General features: G+C 37.6%; 1 protein-coding gene across 4 annotated transcripts in view; it reads right to left on the bottom strand.

Moving 5' to 3' along the window:
* Positions 1 to 2,255: 2,255 nt before the first annotated feature.
* LOC144960346 (uncharacterized) overlaps positions 2,256 to 16,870 on the bottom strand; it is a 32,060-nt gene continuing 17,445 nt past the window's right edge. For 2 of the 4 annotated variants that reach the window (XM_078893428.1, XM_078893426.1), the window contains exon 7: positions 16,848 to 16,870. This exon is cut by the window's right edge and continues 1,618 nt beyond it. Coding sequence is in view for 2 of the 4 variants with exons in the window: in XM_078893427.1 (XP_078749553.1) it covers positions 2,271 to 2,434 (164 nt within the window). In the remaining 2 variants the exon portion in view is untranslated. Of the gene's footprint in view, positions 2,435 to 6,372; positions 8,778 to 16,847 lie in introns of those variants that run through there. The other 2 variants (XM_078893427.1, XM_078893429.1) reach the window with 2 other exon arrangements.

Here is a 16,870-nt window from a genome sequence, read left to right as displayed (position 1 = left end):
TTCTTTTCTTCTTCACCAACCACCACCACCACAACTACTGCTACTATTTCTTCTTCTCCTTCTTTCTTCTTCTTCTTCTTCTTCTTCTTCTTCTTCTTCTTCTTCTTCTTCTTCTTCTTCTTCTTCTTCTTCTTCTTCTTCTCCTTTTCTTCTTCTTCTACCACCACCACCACTACTACTGCTACTATTTCTTCTTCTCCTTCTTTCTTCTTCTTCTTCTTCTTCTTCTTCTTCTTCTTCTTCTTCTTCTTCTTCTTCTTCTTCTTCTTCTTCTTCTTCTGTGTTTCTTTTCCATATATACTTTTAGGCTTCTTGTAATGATAACTATGGCCTACTTTGTATTGAGAAAACAGCTACTTCCATATTGAAATAAACTCACATTTTAATCATAAGTGGTTTTTTCCCAATGCATTTGTTTTTTTATTTGTTTATATTTTTGTATTTGTTGTTTTTTTAAGCCATTTATAGGCATCGGGGTAGCAGTAGAATTGTTATTTGCGGCTATGTGGTCTAGTGGTATGACACTCGCTTTCAGATCGGAAGGTCCTGGGTTCGAGCCTCGCTCGGCGCATAGTTGAGTCCTTGGAGAAGGCTCTTTACTCACATTCTCTCACCGTACTCAGGTGTAAAATGAATACCTTGCCGTTAACAGCGTTGTCTTTGTCCCAAAAATTTGTAATATCGCCTGACAGGCGTCATGTCTCGTCCTACATGTTATGTGTTGCTGTTGGCCAGGGACCCCTTGTAAAGCGCTTTGAGCACGTTTAGTGGATATTGCGCTATATAAAAGCTCAAGTTTCTTTTGTTTTTAATTTCCAAATTCCAGCTCCAGGGCACTGCTGAAATCTGCTGGATAATAACATTTTTGCTCATCTCACCGCTCAACAGCCATTTAATCAAAATAAAAAATGACACACCCCCTTCCTGCCCCCTATGTCAACACCCCAATGAATCAGTAACACACCACTTGCTTGAATGTCAACCTCCTGAAGACATGAGATGCACACATTCCTCCCACCAAATCCAAGCATCAGTAACACACTTTATATTCACCTGGAACAACTACAAAAGACGTCTAACTTCTACGTCATGGCACAAGACGGAAGGGCTTAGAGCTCAAGTGGTCGCTGGTTCAGATAAGTAAGTTAGTTCCAAATCAGTAACACACTTTATAGTCACCTGGAACAACTACAAAAGACGTCTAACTTCTACGTCATGGCACAAGTCCGAAGGGCTAGAGCTCAAGTGGTCGCTGGTCCAGATAAGTAAGTTAGTTCCAAATCAGTAACACACTTTATAGTCACCTGGAACAACTACAAAAGACGTCTAACTTCTACGACATGGCACAAGACGGAAGGGCTTAGAGCTCAAGTGGTCGCTGGTTCGGATAAGTAAGTACTCATTTCACTAGCTTATGGCTCAAAATTAGAAGATTTCGATATCTCCGAGACCTGGAGAAAGGAATGGACTGACTGCCCGCCAAAGGGTAGCGCAATAATCAACGACCACTCTATCCAACCACTGCCGGGATTCTACGAGCTGACAAGAAAACAGTGGGTACATGCAAACAGGATCAGATCCCGACACGGCAGGACAGCGACAAACCTGTACCGCTGGGGCTACCGAGATTCGCCCAAATGCACAGCATGTGGTGGTGCCAAACAACATATGGACCACTTGGTCCTGCACTGCCCGTCCACAGCCGTGCCAGGGGGCTATGATACCGTCCATCAAGGAGGACAAAAATACCTGGACTGGAGTGACACGGTTCACTTGGAGGTGTAACCATAAGAAACTACTACTACTAGCTTATCTGAGCCATACGATTCCTGAACAATGAAGTCCTTCAGACCCAGGATGCACATTATGAAACAGGAGTTATCCCGATTTCTATTGCGTTAAATGGACAACAGCAATGGCTTGCTACCCTTCGATAAGACGCTAGTCTATCGCAAACTACTTTCCAACAGGTCCAACAGACCCAGCAACCCAATAATCGTTGGATGGACATAGAGGGGAGAGGTTATAAAATGTGACCCATCGTCTCAAAACGGTATTAAGTCGGGATAATTAAGATGCTGAAAATGGAATTTGTAGCCAGAAATATCACGCTTAAGTTGAGTTTATACGCATTATAGAGGAGAAGGAATATCATATTTTACTGTGCTAAATACCAACGTTTCATATTTTTGACCAGTTTTACTATACTTTGGCTTTTTAGCATCTGGTCCATCCTGACGTAATACCGTTTTGAGACGATGGGTCACAAATTATCTGGACTGTGCATGGAGTCGATTCCAGTGTCTTACCCTGCGAGACGGTGCTCTAGCAATACGCTTCAACAGTCGTGACGTCACTTCCCTCGTAATGACGCATGGTAACTTAGTAACTGGCTCGAAACTATATGAAATGTTTATCCGACGAGCATAAAAGCCTGTCCAGAGGGGAAAAAAAACATTATAAATCTGATCATGTTTTGACTTTTACACATTCTGGTCACAAGTCATATGAAAAGTACTAGCCATCATGAAGAATAAAAAGTACCGATTTTCTTTGTTCAGAACCACGATGGCCGCGTTGCTGGGCGACGTGACATCAGATTATTGAATCCCATTATGGTACCGGCTCTTAAAATCCCCGTTGCTTCCAGGGATATATTGCAATGACTTTACATGCCCTTACAGAGAGAACGTCAACATTGAAAAAAAATAATTTTAAAAACTGAGCTTTATATAGAGCAATATCCACTAAATGTGCTCAAAGCGCTTTACAAGGGGTCCCTGGTCAACAGCAGAATTTAACGTGTAGGACGGGACTTGACTCCTGTTATAGGCGATATTACAATTTTTCGGACAAGGACAACACTGTTAACGGCCATGTACTTATTTTACACCTGAGTACGGTGAGAGAATGTGAGTAAAGAGCCTTTTCCAAGGACTCAACTATGCGCCGAGCGCGAGGCTCGAACCCAGGACCTTCTGATCCGAAAGCGAGTGTCATACCACTAGACCACATAGCCACACATCATAGCATTACTCATACGTCTCTCTTATCATCTGAGGAAATCTATCGGTTGGTTAATGAGATACTTACTTACTTAGGCCGCCCCTTTGAGCGCCCAACATGAGCCACAAGTCTTCGCCATTCTGTCCTGTCCTCCATACGCGTACGCAGCTCCCGGGTGTTGTCCATTCCTGTGTCATCTAACAGACAGTCAATGTATGTTTTATTCTGCCTGCCTCTGCTTCTGGTTCGCTCAGGTGGTTCCCATAGCACAAGACTACTTGCAATCTCGTCCTCCTTGTGTCTCCAGCAGTCCCCCGCAAGTCTCAGTCTTTTGAATCTTCGAGGTCACTGGGGGGAGGTTACTGTAGAGCTCTTCATGTGATATGTGCTCTTTCCAGCTTACATTGAGGGCCATTCGTAGCAACGGGTGTAGCGGCCGTCCAATTGCTCTCAAGGGCTTTAGTAAGAGTTAATGAGATATCACTTTGAAAATGTTATCATATCCCGACATACATTTATAAAATAAAAATATAACCAATAGGGAATGAGATTAGCGGAAGAGTAACGTCCCTTGATTGGACGTCACCTTACAGAGAGAACGTCAATTTGGTTTTTAAGTGTCTCAAGCCTCTTTCACCGGAAGCGTGGACGAGAGACGCATGCGCACAACCAACATGACGTTCTCTCTCTAATAACTTTTCCGCCGGTGACATCACAGACTATGGGTGACGTCCAATCAAGGGACGCTACTCTTCCGCTAATCTAATTCCCTATAAACTTATTTTGATAAAAATTTCACAGTGATGCACAAGCTAAATATTTTCTCGGTGATCTTTTAGTTTGAATTACTGAACCGTGAAGTCAGTGATTTTACGATGGGTAATCTTAAACTAGGAAACATTTCTTATTACTTTTCATTCTTTGCAACACATCACTGTGAACTTTAAAAAAAAAATCAAAATAAGTTTATTGTTTATAATTCAATTTGATAAAAGTATGTATATAATAACATTTTGAAAAGTGATTTCTCAAATATAATTAGTGATATTCCATTAACTCTCTCCTTACCAGCTATTTTAAGAATTTCTCCAAAAAGTCACACCCACCCAGCAAAAAAATAGACTTTTCTTACTCAAACAAAAAGTAACAAGTGAGCTCTACAACACAGTGTTTAAAATCTATATCTGTAATCAAAGCATTTCTTTAAATTTCATGTTGTACAAGAGGAATCAGAATGATAAAATTGTCGGTTGCATCGTAACGAATGTGACGATTTTCATATGGGTGGTAAGGAGAGGGTTAACCAAACCATCGATTCCCTCAGTTGATAAGAGAGACGCATGCGCAATGCTATGTTGACGTTCTCTCTGTAAAAGCGTGTAATGATTTGTCCCAGAGCTAAAAAGAAAGAGGAGATTTTATAAAAAGCTTTATCCATTAAAGTGCTCACAGCGCTTTGCAATAGGTTCCAAAGGGTGTTTCTTTTATTTTACGGAATCTGCCGAAACCCCCCGAAACCCGACAGCGAATCTGAGTAAAGAATTTTCTCCAAGGGCTCAAATTTGCGCCGGGCGAGGTCGAACCCAGGACCCTCTAATCCAAAAGCGAGCGTCATACCACTAGACCACACCGGTAAGGCAAGAAAAAAAAAATTAAATTAAAAATAAATAAATGAATAAATATATATATATATATATATATATATATATATATATATATATATATATATATATATATATATAGATTCTACGGACATAATATGCCTACTGACGACGTGGATGGAAACCACAGAAACATGTGTTTCGGCAATAAATAAGTGATCGACTCCATTTATATATATATATATATATTATATATATATATATATATATATATATATATATATATATATATATATTATATATATATATATATTAAAAAGCGTAGTGACAATAAAAATTTATGACAGAACGGAAGTTAAAATTCTCTTGAAGATTTTGTTGCCCAGCAAAGAGAAAATCTTCAAAAGGAAGCAAGCATGTTTTCATCACTACAACCTTATTAAGATCTTCAGTTTTGCCTGCAGTTTGAAATAATTTAGCAAGGACTATCCCGCACAAATCTTTGGGCCTCTTTTTCACTCACGAGGTGCCCAAATTCGCGACAAAATATGGGACGAAGCCGTTCCGTACATGCTATTTTAAAAAATTAATTACGAAGCTGTTTATCAATGAATATGACAGAAAGTTGGCACACAGTTAGAAAAGAGGTCATTTTAGATTATGTCAAGCGACAAAACTCGTACGATTACCAGAAACACGTTAAAAACAGATTTTTACTCTTTGGAGTACAATATTTCTAAAACTACAAAGCGGAGAGATTTTGTCGCTCATAAGATTATATATGCACACTTCTTCTATTAATATTTCAAATTTCATTGGATTATGATAAGTACTTTTCCCGTATTCTCACAAAACATCAACCCAATTTGCATTTCAATGAGTGAAAATATGGAGACGGCCATTTTGCTCCACCATCGCGCGACACGAAAATGATGTGAGCGAGGCAAGGCGGCCAGGTGGCCAGACTTTAACCTGAGCAAATTCGACTTCAAAAGTGGCTAAATAGATAATCATATGGCTTTTACTATTAAGACTGACCCACTTAAAATGAACTAAATTTTAACAAATAGAAAATTGAATAGACTAGGATAAATGTCACTGAGACAAAAATAGATGAATAAAATTTAATAAAAGAAGCAAAATTATATATTTGGCCACACACGTGGCCATCTGGCAACTTGTTCGCGGTAACTGACGACACACATCCTCGCGCGCTTATTTTAAAATCAAGGCATTGTTTCATTGTTATGTCATAGGGATAGTAGCTCTCTCTCTCTCTCTCTCTCTCTCTCTCTCTCTCTCTCTCTCTCTCTCTCTCTCTCAAATAAATACTAGAAATAACATAAGCCATGGTCTCTCGTGACTGGTTGATAATAATTTAGCAGGCATTTTTCGTTTGATTTGTATGTGTTGTAGACACAAAATTACACTTCGGAAAAGTTCCAAATGATCAATATTATGTATATTTTAAAACAAAATAATAGTTGACCCTAGCCATACAGCTCTTAAACTATTCAAGTTAGAACTTTTCTGATGTCTTCATCATATTTTCTGATAATTTTGCCATAAAATTGCCAAGTTTTAATATCTAATTCCACGTATTAAGCGAGATACAGGCACAAACCAGAATAAAACGCAGAAAAAGCGTCCCATATTTTCCGTATTTTTTTCTCTTTTTGAGTCATCCAAATAAATGACACATTTGAAACTGCATAACTTTGTTATATATTAATGGATTTACAAAATTCAAAAAGATTTTTACTCAGTGGAGATAGGGCTTTGATTTAGGAGGAGTATTTCCTACAAAAATAGAAAATAAAAATTTTCAAAGCCATTGCTATGTTATAGATATAAGGGTGAGTAAAGTTCGAAAAAAAGGCGACGTGGAAAGTCAACGGTGCGAGATTTTATATCATGCATTAAAGTAAAATACTCACCCATTCTGTTCGTCGGATCAGTCGTACCAGCTTTTAAAATATAATATATAACGTCTAACGTTATCTGTTAGAGAGACTTTTGTGAGAACTAATCACCCAATTAACGATCTAAAACAGAGATTCCATTTTAGTACAAGACGTTTGCCTCTGGTACTGGTAAAGTCTGCCTTGTTGTCACTTTTCAATATGTGACCCCTCGTCTCAAAACGGTATTATGTCGGGATGGACCAGATTCTAAAAAGTCAAATTATAGTTAAACTGGTCAAAAATATGAAACGTTGGTATTTAGCGCAGTAAAATATGATATTCCTTCTCCTCTATAAAGCATATAAACTCAATTTAAGCATGATAATTCTGGCTACAGATTCCATTTTCAGCATCTTAATCATCCCGACTTAATACCGTTTTGAGACGAAGAGTCACATATGGAGAAATAACTATAATTCTATTATTATTGGTTTGTTTTGATTTTTGTTTCTAGCAGTAAAAAGTTCTGTTTTTTGGTCATTAATCGTATTCGATGAACTCAAATCAGATCCTTCATTGATGTATCGATACGTTTTTCTTTCAATATCGTTAAAATAGGATGATGTAGGGCACAGCATTGTTGAATTCAGGGCTGCTTAGTTTCTGCATCCACATGGAAGGCTTAATGCGGCTATGTGGTCTAGTGGTATGGCACTCGGAAGGTCCTGGGTTCGATCCTCGCGCTCTGCGCATAGTTGAGTCCTTGGAAAAAGTTTTTTTTCACATTCTCTCACCGCACTCAGGTGTAAAATGATTGCCTGGCCGTTAACAAAGTTATCTTTGTCCGAAAAATTGTATTATCGCCTAACAGGCGTCATGTCCTGTCCTACATGTTAAATGTTGCTGTTGACCAGGGACCCCTTGTAAAGCGCTTTGAGCACACTTTAGTGGATATTGCGCTAAATATTGCTCAGTCTAATAACTCACTCAACCCTAACACAGACTGTATCCGTACTTTACCAGAGTTCCTTTGACCCCATGCCTAATTTATTACATTTTTCTGAGACAAATTATAGGCCTAGTATCAAAGCTAATGTTTTTCGTTTTTACATATTAATGGTATTTGAATAAAACTATCCATGCACATGCTCAGTTTAAATATAATTTTTTTCCAATTTTGAAAAGAAGCAAAAATCTCTAGGATTCTTGTGAGTTAAGTGGGGTCTTATAAGACTTCCGAAAAGCTTGATGTTGGACCTAAGACAAACCTTTGGGGTACCCCTAACTTCAGTAAAAATAATGTCTGTGTTGATTCCGTCTCTTATGACAGATAGGTATGACCCAAAATATTGCAGCACAGCACATTGTCAAGCTATGAATATTTGAGACCCTCCGTCTCAAAACGGTTTATGTCGGGGATGATTCAGATCCCAAAAAGTGAATTTAGAGATAGAATGATGAGAAATTGGAGCTTAAAAGTTTTTGCAATGCAAGAAATAGTCTTTATACTCCACCATAATGTACAGCAATTAAACCCAAGTTGGATATTTGTGGCTATGAATTCAATTTCCCTTACCGAGTGGATCCCGACATAATACAGCTTCGATACGGTGGGTCACATTTGATACTTTATTGTAGGTGATATTTTGGTCAATGGCAACAAAGGCTGAAAACAGATCATTTGTTTATATATAAAAAAAACGTTAATTTACTGCACTGTACCGCTAAAGTAAAAAGTTCCTTGAAAATATACCATAACAATCTATATTGGATTATATCGGAATAATACACCGCACAACCCGATAATCCTCCAACATAGACCATCATTGCATTGTAACATCTCCAACATAGACCATCATTGCATTGTAACATCTCCAACATAGACCATCATTGCATTGTAACATCTCCAACATAGACCATCATTGCATTGTAACATCTCCAACATAGACCATCATTGCATTGTAACATCTCCAACATAGACCATCATTGCATTGTAACATCTCCAACTTAGACCATCATTGCATTGTAACATCTCCAACATAGACCATCATTGCATTGTAACATCTCCAACATAGACCATCATTGCATTGTAACATCTCCAACATAGACCATCATTGCATTGTAACATCTCCAACATAGACCATCATTGCATTGTAACATCTCCAACATAGACCATCATTGCATTGTAACATCTCCAACATAGACCATCATTGCATTGTGACATCTCCAACTTCATTTCAAGGTCATTCGAAGCTGTTAAAGTGGACTGATAAAGGTGATGAAGCTACATTGATATAACAACTTTGAAAACACATAAAATAATTTTTTTAAAAACACTAACCCTTGTGCGGATATGTTGTCAAGTGGTATGACACTCGCTTTCGGATCGGAAGGTCCTGGGTTCGAGCCTCAATCGGCGCATAGTTGAGTCCTTGGAGAAGGCTCTTTACTCACATTCTCTCACCGTACTCAGGTGTAAAATGAGTACCTGGCCGTTAACAGCCTTTTCTCTGTCAGAAAAAAACCCTGTAATATCGCCTAACAGGCGTCATGTCCCTTCCCACATGTTAAATGTTGCTGTTGCCCAGGGACCCCTTTTAAAGCGCTTTGAGCACGTTTAGTGGATATTGCGCTATATAAAAGGTCAATTATATAATATTATAACCCTCTCGTTACCATCCACAGGAAAATGGTCACATTCGTTACGACTCATCCAACATTTTTGTCCTTCTTAATTATTTTGTACATCACAACATCTGTCTGGTTTGTGTTGTGTGTTATGCGTGTGTGTGTGTGTGTGTGCTTGTTTGTGTGTGTGCCTGCTTGTGTGTGTGAAGGAGTATGTTTCAGCCAAATTAATTTGTAATTTAAGCGCTCAGAGTCTTGTGTCTCGGAGTTATAGCTCTATTTAGATAGTATGCGCTTGGCTAAGAAGCTCATAACATTGCCATCCGGAAGTATAACGGACCAACACACAAAACTGTGTGCAACCATGAACGTTTATAGTCTGGTTAATACAGTTAAGTGAGAATCACTCACAAACGCGGATGGCAAAATACAATAACAAAGGCTTGAGTGACGTCATCTTCGTTCTATCTATAAGTTTTCAGCATTATTATTTATCATTAACATTTAAAGAATTATTTTTATTATGGCTTTACACACTTGACACTGTGTTGTTGTTGAGATAATTTTGCTGAAAAATATTATGTACAAAATGTACTTATTGCTTTTTTGTTCCAGTAAAAAACTCTATTTTTGTATTGGGTGGGTGTGAAGTTTTGGGGAAGACTCTGAAAATGCCTGGTAAGGAGAGAGGCGCATAGTTGAGTCCTTGGAAACGGCTCTTGACTCACATTCTCTCATCGTACTCAGGTATGAAATGAGTACATGGCCGTTAATAATAAATAGCGTTGTGTCTGTCCGAAAAAAAATTTGTAATATCGGCTAACAGGCTTCATGTCTCGTTCTACTTGTGAATATTGAGTTTGTCGATCAATCATACAATCACCCATAAACATACTATTATGGTTACCACAGATAAATGGTTCATAACAATGTATATATCAATAGTCGTATTATTATAGTCTACCATTATCCGCGTGTTAGAGTTATTTCTGAAATTTACGTGCACAACCAATCATATCAATCGGTGATTACACACAATGTAGAAGGTTGAAATTTATCGTAATTTACTTCGTAATCACTGATAATAATATTATCATGTATGTGAATATTTGTCTTTCAATTGTGTGTGTGTGTGTGTGTGTGTGTGTGTGTGTGTGTGTGTTTGGTGTTTGTTTGTCTGTATGTGTGTGTTTGTGCGCGGGTGTGAGTGAGAGAGTAGAGAGGGAGAGAAGGGGTGGGAGAGAGAGAGAGAGAGAGAGAGAGAGAGAGAGAGAGAGAGAGAAGGGGGGGGGGGGGGAAAGGCGGGGGGGGGGGGGAGAGGGAGAGAGAGAGAGAGAGAGAGAGAGAGAGAGAGAGAGAGAGAGAGAAAGGGGTGGGGGTGGAAAGGGGGGGGGGGGGTGAGAGAGAGGGAAAGAGTTGTTTAGCAAAGTGATGTACATGATATCATAGGAGGGGCCTGCTCGAAACCTGCACTCGTAGCGAAAAGAGAATAGAGCATTTAGATAGCGCACAATATCCAATAAACGTGCTCAAAGCGCTTTACAAGGGGACCCCAATCTAACGGCAACACTTTAACGTGTAGTAAAAATTATGACGCTTGTTACGCATTTGTGACCCCTCGTCTCAAAACGGTATTACGTCGGGATGGACCAGATGCTAAAAAGCCAAATTACAGTTAAACTGGTCAAAAATATGAAGCGTTGGTATTTAGCACCGTAAAATATGATATTCCTTCTCCTCTATAAAGCATATAAACTCAATTTAAGCATGATATTTCTGGCTACAAATTCCATTTTCAGCATCTTAATCATCCCGACTTAATACCGTTTTGAGACGATGGGTCACATTTGTTCATATTATTTCGACAGAGACAAGGCTGTTAAAGGCAAGGTAATCATTGTACACCTAAGTACGGTGAGAGAATGTGAGTAAAAAAACCTTTTCTCATGACTCAACTATGCGCCTGTCTGAGCGGGACTCAAACCTTGGACCTTCCGATCCTAAGCGTTAAGTCCTACCACAAGACCACACATCTGTTCAATGTTATAGTTATCATAAAACTTTATAACAAGTGTAACTAAATGACTAAATGACAAATTGCCGTATTTATTGACAATAAAGATCTCTTCTTCTTCTTCTTCTTCTTCTTCTTCTTCTTCTTCTTCTTCTTCTTCTTCTTCTTCTTCTTCTTCTTCTTCTTCTTCTTCTTCTTCTTCTTCTTCTTTTCTTCTCTTCTTCTTCTTCTTCTTCTTCTTCTTCTTCTTTTCTTCTTCTTCTTCTTCTTCTTCTTCTTCTTCTTCTTCTTCTTCTTCTTCTTCTTCTTCTTCTTTTCTTCTTCTTCTTCTTCTTCTTCTTCTTCTTCTTCTTCTTCTTCTTCTTCTTCTTCTTCTTCTTCTTCTTCTTCTCTTCTTCTCCTTCTTCCTTTCTTCTTCTCCTTCTCTTCTCCTTCTCTTCCTTCTCTTCTTCTTCTTCTTCTTCTTCTTCTTCTTCTTCTTCTTCTTCTTCTTTTCTTCTTCTTCTTCTTCTTCTTCTTCTTCTTCTTCTTCTTCTTCTTCTTCTTCTTCTTCTTCTTCTTCTTCTTCTTCTTTCTTCTTCTTCTTCTTCTTCTTCTTCTTCTTCTTCTTCTTCTTCTTCTTCTTCTTCTTCTTCTTCTCTTCTTCTTCTTCTTCTTCTTCTTTCTTCTTCTTCTTCTTCTTCTTCTTCTTCTTTCTTCTTCTTTCTTCTTCTTCTTCTTCTTCTTCTTCTTCTTCTTCTTCTTCTTCTTCTTCTTCTTCTTCTTCTTCTTCTTCTTCTTTTCTTCTTCTTCTTCTTCTTATTATTATTATTATTATTATTATTATTTATTATTATTATTATTATCATTATTATTATTATTAAGTAAATAAAATAATAAAAAATTCCTTTATTCAGCCCATAGGGGATTGGGTTGTCGGACCTGCAAATAGAATCACGTCGTCACAATAGATAGTTGTGTGTATTAGGCTATGCTATTATTCTAAACGATTATCATCATCATATTATGTTATTTATTATATAAATTACCTTTTATTATTATGATATTGACATGATACGCTAAACAACAGCTATTCCATCGAAGCTCCAAAACAGCCGTAATTTGATATTTTATGATTTAATGATTTAAACTCAATTTGATTCATGAAGCAAAAGGAAATAATGGCCCAGATAGAACCAGACAGAATGTTATTTAACTCTCTCCTTATCGGCCATTTTCAAGTTTTTCCCATAATACTTCACACACAACTGACATAAAAATAGATTTTTTATCACTCAAACAGAATAGTAGTAAGTTCTTGTGATAAATAATTTCTTTAGCAAAACGTACTCTATAGATAGAATGCGGTTGGCCAAGGAGTTCACAATATTGCCATCCGGAAGTATAACGGACCAACACACAAACTCTGTGTAACCATGAACTTTTATAGTCTGGTTAATACAGTTTAGTGAGAACAACTCACAAACGCGGATGGCAAAAACAATAACAAAGGCCTGAGTGACGTCATCTGCATACTATCTATAGTCTGGTTAATACAGTTTAGTGAGAACAACTCACAAACGCGGATGGCAAAAACAATAACAAAGGCCTGAGTGACGTCATCTGCATACTATATATAGCACATTGCTCATTTTATTAAAATTTTCTGATGTACCGGAGAAATTTGAATACGAAAAATGTTGGTTGTATCGTAACGAATGTGACGATTTTCCTATAGATAGTATGCGCTTGGCTAAGAAACTCATATCATTGCCATCCGGAAGTATAACGAACCAACACACAAAACTATGTGTAATCTTAAACGTTTATAGTCTGGTTAATACAGTTTAGTGAGAATCACTCACAGAAGCGGGTGGCACAATACAATAACAAAGGCTTGAGTGACGTCATCTTCGTTCTATCTATAGTTGGTAAGGAGAGGGTTAATAAAACTCAAATAAATGTTACAATAACAGTAAAATTAAGTTTGAATCCCAGGTTTAATCTACAGAGACGAATCATATTCTTGTTTATGTCTTAGAAGTACAGGAAACAACACTTGCAATAATAATGTAAGTGTGAAGCCTAGGCTAAAGACCTATAGGGAATGAGATTAGCGGAGGAGTAGCGTCCCTTGATTGGACGTCACCCATAGTCTTTGACGTCACCGGCGGAAAAGTTATTAGAGAGAGAACGTCATGTTGGTTGTGCGCATGCGTTTCTCGTCCTCGCTGACGTCACCCATAGTCTGTGACGTCACATTTCGGAAAAGTTATTAGAGAGAGAATGTCATGTTGGTTGTCCGATGGTGATCCTATTTACCTTACAGTTGCATAAGTTTTAATAAGGAAAATAATTTATAAATTTTGGTTTACGTCTGTTTTAACTTTGAAACTTGTTCTTTAAAATTACTCCATAACCACAATTTTTTAAACATCAATTTATAAAATCGCTTACAACTTTTCTATTGACCTTTTTATTCTACATTACGTGCCATGTAATTTATACTATGTAATTTTTCTCAGTCAATTTACAATACTATTACACTGTAACGAATTCTTAGCATTTTACTGATCTTTTTTTTCTTATATGTTGACATCAATGTACCTTTTCTAGATATTTATATCTTTACACTTTAAAATCTGTATGTCCCTTAATTTACACAATGCAATTATTCTTACAGCCTACAATATTATTATACTATATATACCTATTACCAAATTTTACTTTACCACATTATATTTACGTATTTTATGTTCATGTATGTATCATTGTCGGCATTTTATACGTCTGTACAAAAATTTCCTTTTGGGTGAATAAAGTACATTATTACATTATTATTATTATTACCTGAGACCACCTCTCGGGAATGAGTTTAGCGGAAGAGTAGCGTCCCTTGATTGGACGTCACCGGGGGCGAAGTTATTTGTAAACAAACCAACTACAAGCCAAGGCGCTCCAAATACAAAATTTATTATTCATATTTCTGTACAAAAATACATATCATAATCAACGTAGATATTTTCTTCAGTTTTCTCCATTATGAAATGTTAACAAAATATGATGTAGACTACAAATTAAAAATAAAAGATTTCACATTGTTATTTATTTATTCGAGCTTCGAGCAGCAACATTTACATTGGTTTAATAGTAGCACGTCTGACAGGTAACCAGGGGGTCTGCAGTTCGATCCCCCAGTAAAAGCAGATTAATCTTCTGTTATGGATAGGGGTAGGGGGAGGGTGAGATGGGGGTTCGTCTCACTTTTTTATACACTTTTTCTGATTTTTATACAAATGCCTCTTATTGGGATTTTTTTTTGCCATTTAAAAATGTGATCCATCAACTCGAAACGGTATTATGTCGGAACGAACCAGATGCTTAAAATCTGAATTAAATGTTAAACTAGTCAAAAATTTAAATTGTTGGCATTAGCACTCTAAAATATGGTATCTATTCTCCTCAATAAAACATACAAACTCAACACAAGTCTGATATTTCTGGCTATAAATTCAATTTTCAACACTTTAACCAACCCGACTTAATACCGTTTTGAGGCGAAGGATCACAAATAAAGCCCAACTTTATTCAACAGCAATGACTTTCCACCGGCCTGATATGAACGTGACAGAGGGATTACAGATCATCTTAAATATTTCATTTGACTTTGGAGAATTCCAAGAAAAGGGGATTTTGAACGATTATCTCACGCATATTCTACGGCAAGCGATGTGGTTGGTCATGTTGCCTTTTAACGTGATGGGGATCATGACGAATATCATCAACATTCGAGTGTTTTTGGAGCAAGGCGTCCGAAATGACAGCACCAATATCGGATTTCTTTGTCTGTCAACATTCGATTTCTTCAACTGCGCGACTCTTATTCCATACTCGATCTGTTTCATTGTTTTGTACACTCATGGCCGAGCACAGCTTGATACGTGCAGCACTTTTGCAACAATAGGTCTGTACGCTCATTTTACATTGTACAATATCAGCGCATGGACTACTGTTTACATATCTTTAGTAAGGAGCTTGTGTGTTGTTTTACCGCTAAAGGTAAAATCAATGTTTACTCCAAAAACTACCATAATTGCTATTACTTGCATATTTGTCTTCTTTCTACCAATCAAAATTGTCTATGCGTCTTTTACCCAAATTCTGTGGATATTCGTACCAAAGTATAATTCAACAATTGCCATGATTAAAGACTCACCGACTTCGAAGGCTATTATATACTACCACCAAATGTTCACTAATCAAATATTACCTATAACAGCTGTCATCATTGTTTCAGTAAACACAATTCTAATGGCAAGAAAACTCATTGAAGTCAAGAAATGGAGAATGAAAAACTCGTCTGCATCAGGCAAAGATGCATCTGAAGACAGTTCATATGATTTTGGTAAGAATAAACAATTGTCTTCAAAAGACATAGAACTTATAAAATTCATCAGTATCACTACCGGTATATTTCTGGTCTGCGTTTTAATGGGATTCGTACCAAGTATTGCTATCATGGGATTTCCTGGAGTTAACTTTTCTGGGATTAACAGGAATCTGTTCTACGTTGCTTTTACCACACGATTTGTGTTCGAGTCCATAAATTGTTCTATCAATTTCTTTTTCTACGTTCGAGTTTCGAGTCGTTACAGGAATGCATTTGCAGCTTCTTTTAAAATGTTTTCAAATAAATGAGCGAAATATAATATGTTGAGACAATTTCAAATACTTGGTAAACTTGAGAAATCTATTTTTAGCTCACAATAAAGCCAGTCTCTGGAGGATGTTCGTTAATTAATTTGGCTCTTTCTAAGATTAACAGGAATCTGTTCTGCATGGCTTTTGTTTCTTTTTCCTACCTACCAGTATCAATTCGTCAAAAATATGCGTTTGCACCTTCTTTCAACACGCCTATAGCCAACGTGAGTCGTTTTTGCGGCCTAGTGGTATAAAACTCGCCTTAGGATCGGAAGGGCCATGGTTCGAGTCCTGCGATCGTGAAAATCGGGATTTCAGAGTTTCGATTCGCCGACCAGATATCTTCCTTCCTTCTGTTCTTCTTCTTCTTCTTCTTCTTCTTCTTCTTCTTCTTCTTCTTCCTCTTCTTCCTCTTCTTCTTCTTCTTCTTCTTCTTCTTCGAGATATCAATCCCTCCGTTCTATCCTCTATGTATGTGAGAAATAACAATTAATGCTTTGCTTTTGTCCAAAATGCTCATAACACCCACCACCCGGATACCACGTACCAAACACTAAACCACAAGCAATCCCGAATGCCCAGAGCCCGACGGAGAGAATTCAGTGAGAACCAATGGCGGTCGCTGTCGCTGCCCCCTCCCCCCCCGTATCCCTCCCCTCCCCCCCCCCCCCCCCCCCCCTACGTCCAAAACTTGACTAATATCTCACTTCATATGTAAGATTTAATATATTTAGCCATAAAATATTTTACCATTCTAATTTCAATTGTATCTCACAGAATTTAAAGAAATGTTTTCGCCATAGCTATAGATAGTTCGAAGATGACGTTACTCAGGTCTTTGTTATTGTGTTTTTGCCATCCGCGTTTATGAGTAATGCTCACTGAACTGTATTAACCTGACTATAATCGTTCATAGATACACAGAGTTTTGTGTGTTGGTCCGTTATACTTCCGGATGCCAATGTTATGAGCTTCTTAGCAAAGTGCATACTATCTATAGGTAGAATTCGCTTGGCTAAGAAGCTCATAACATTGCC

Source organism: Berghia stephanieae, chromosome 15 (genome assembly GCF_034508935.2).
Source record: "Berghia stephanieae isolate SIO BIC M18660-M18661 chromosome 15, UCSD_Bste_1.3, whole genome shotgun sequence".
NCBI classification, from domain to species: domain Eukaryota; kingdom Metazoa; phylum Mollusca; class Gastropoda; order Nudibranchia; family Aeolidiidae; genus Berghia; species Berghia stephanieae.
This window is presented reverse-complemented; position numbering and strand designations above follow the sequence as displayed.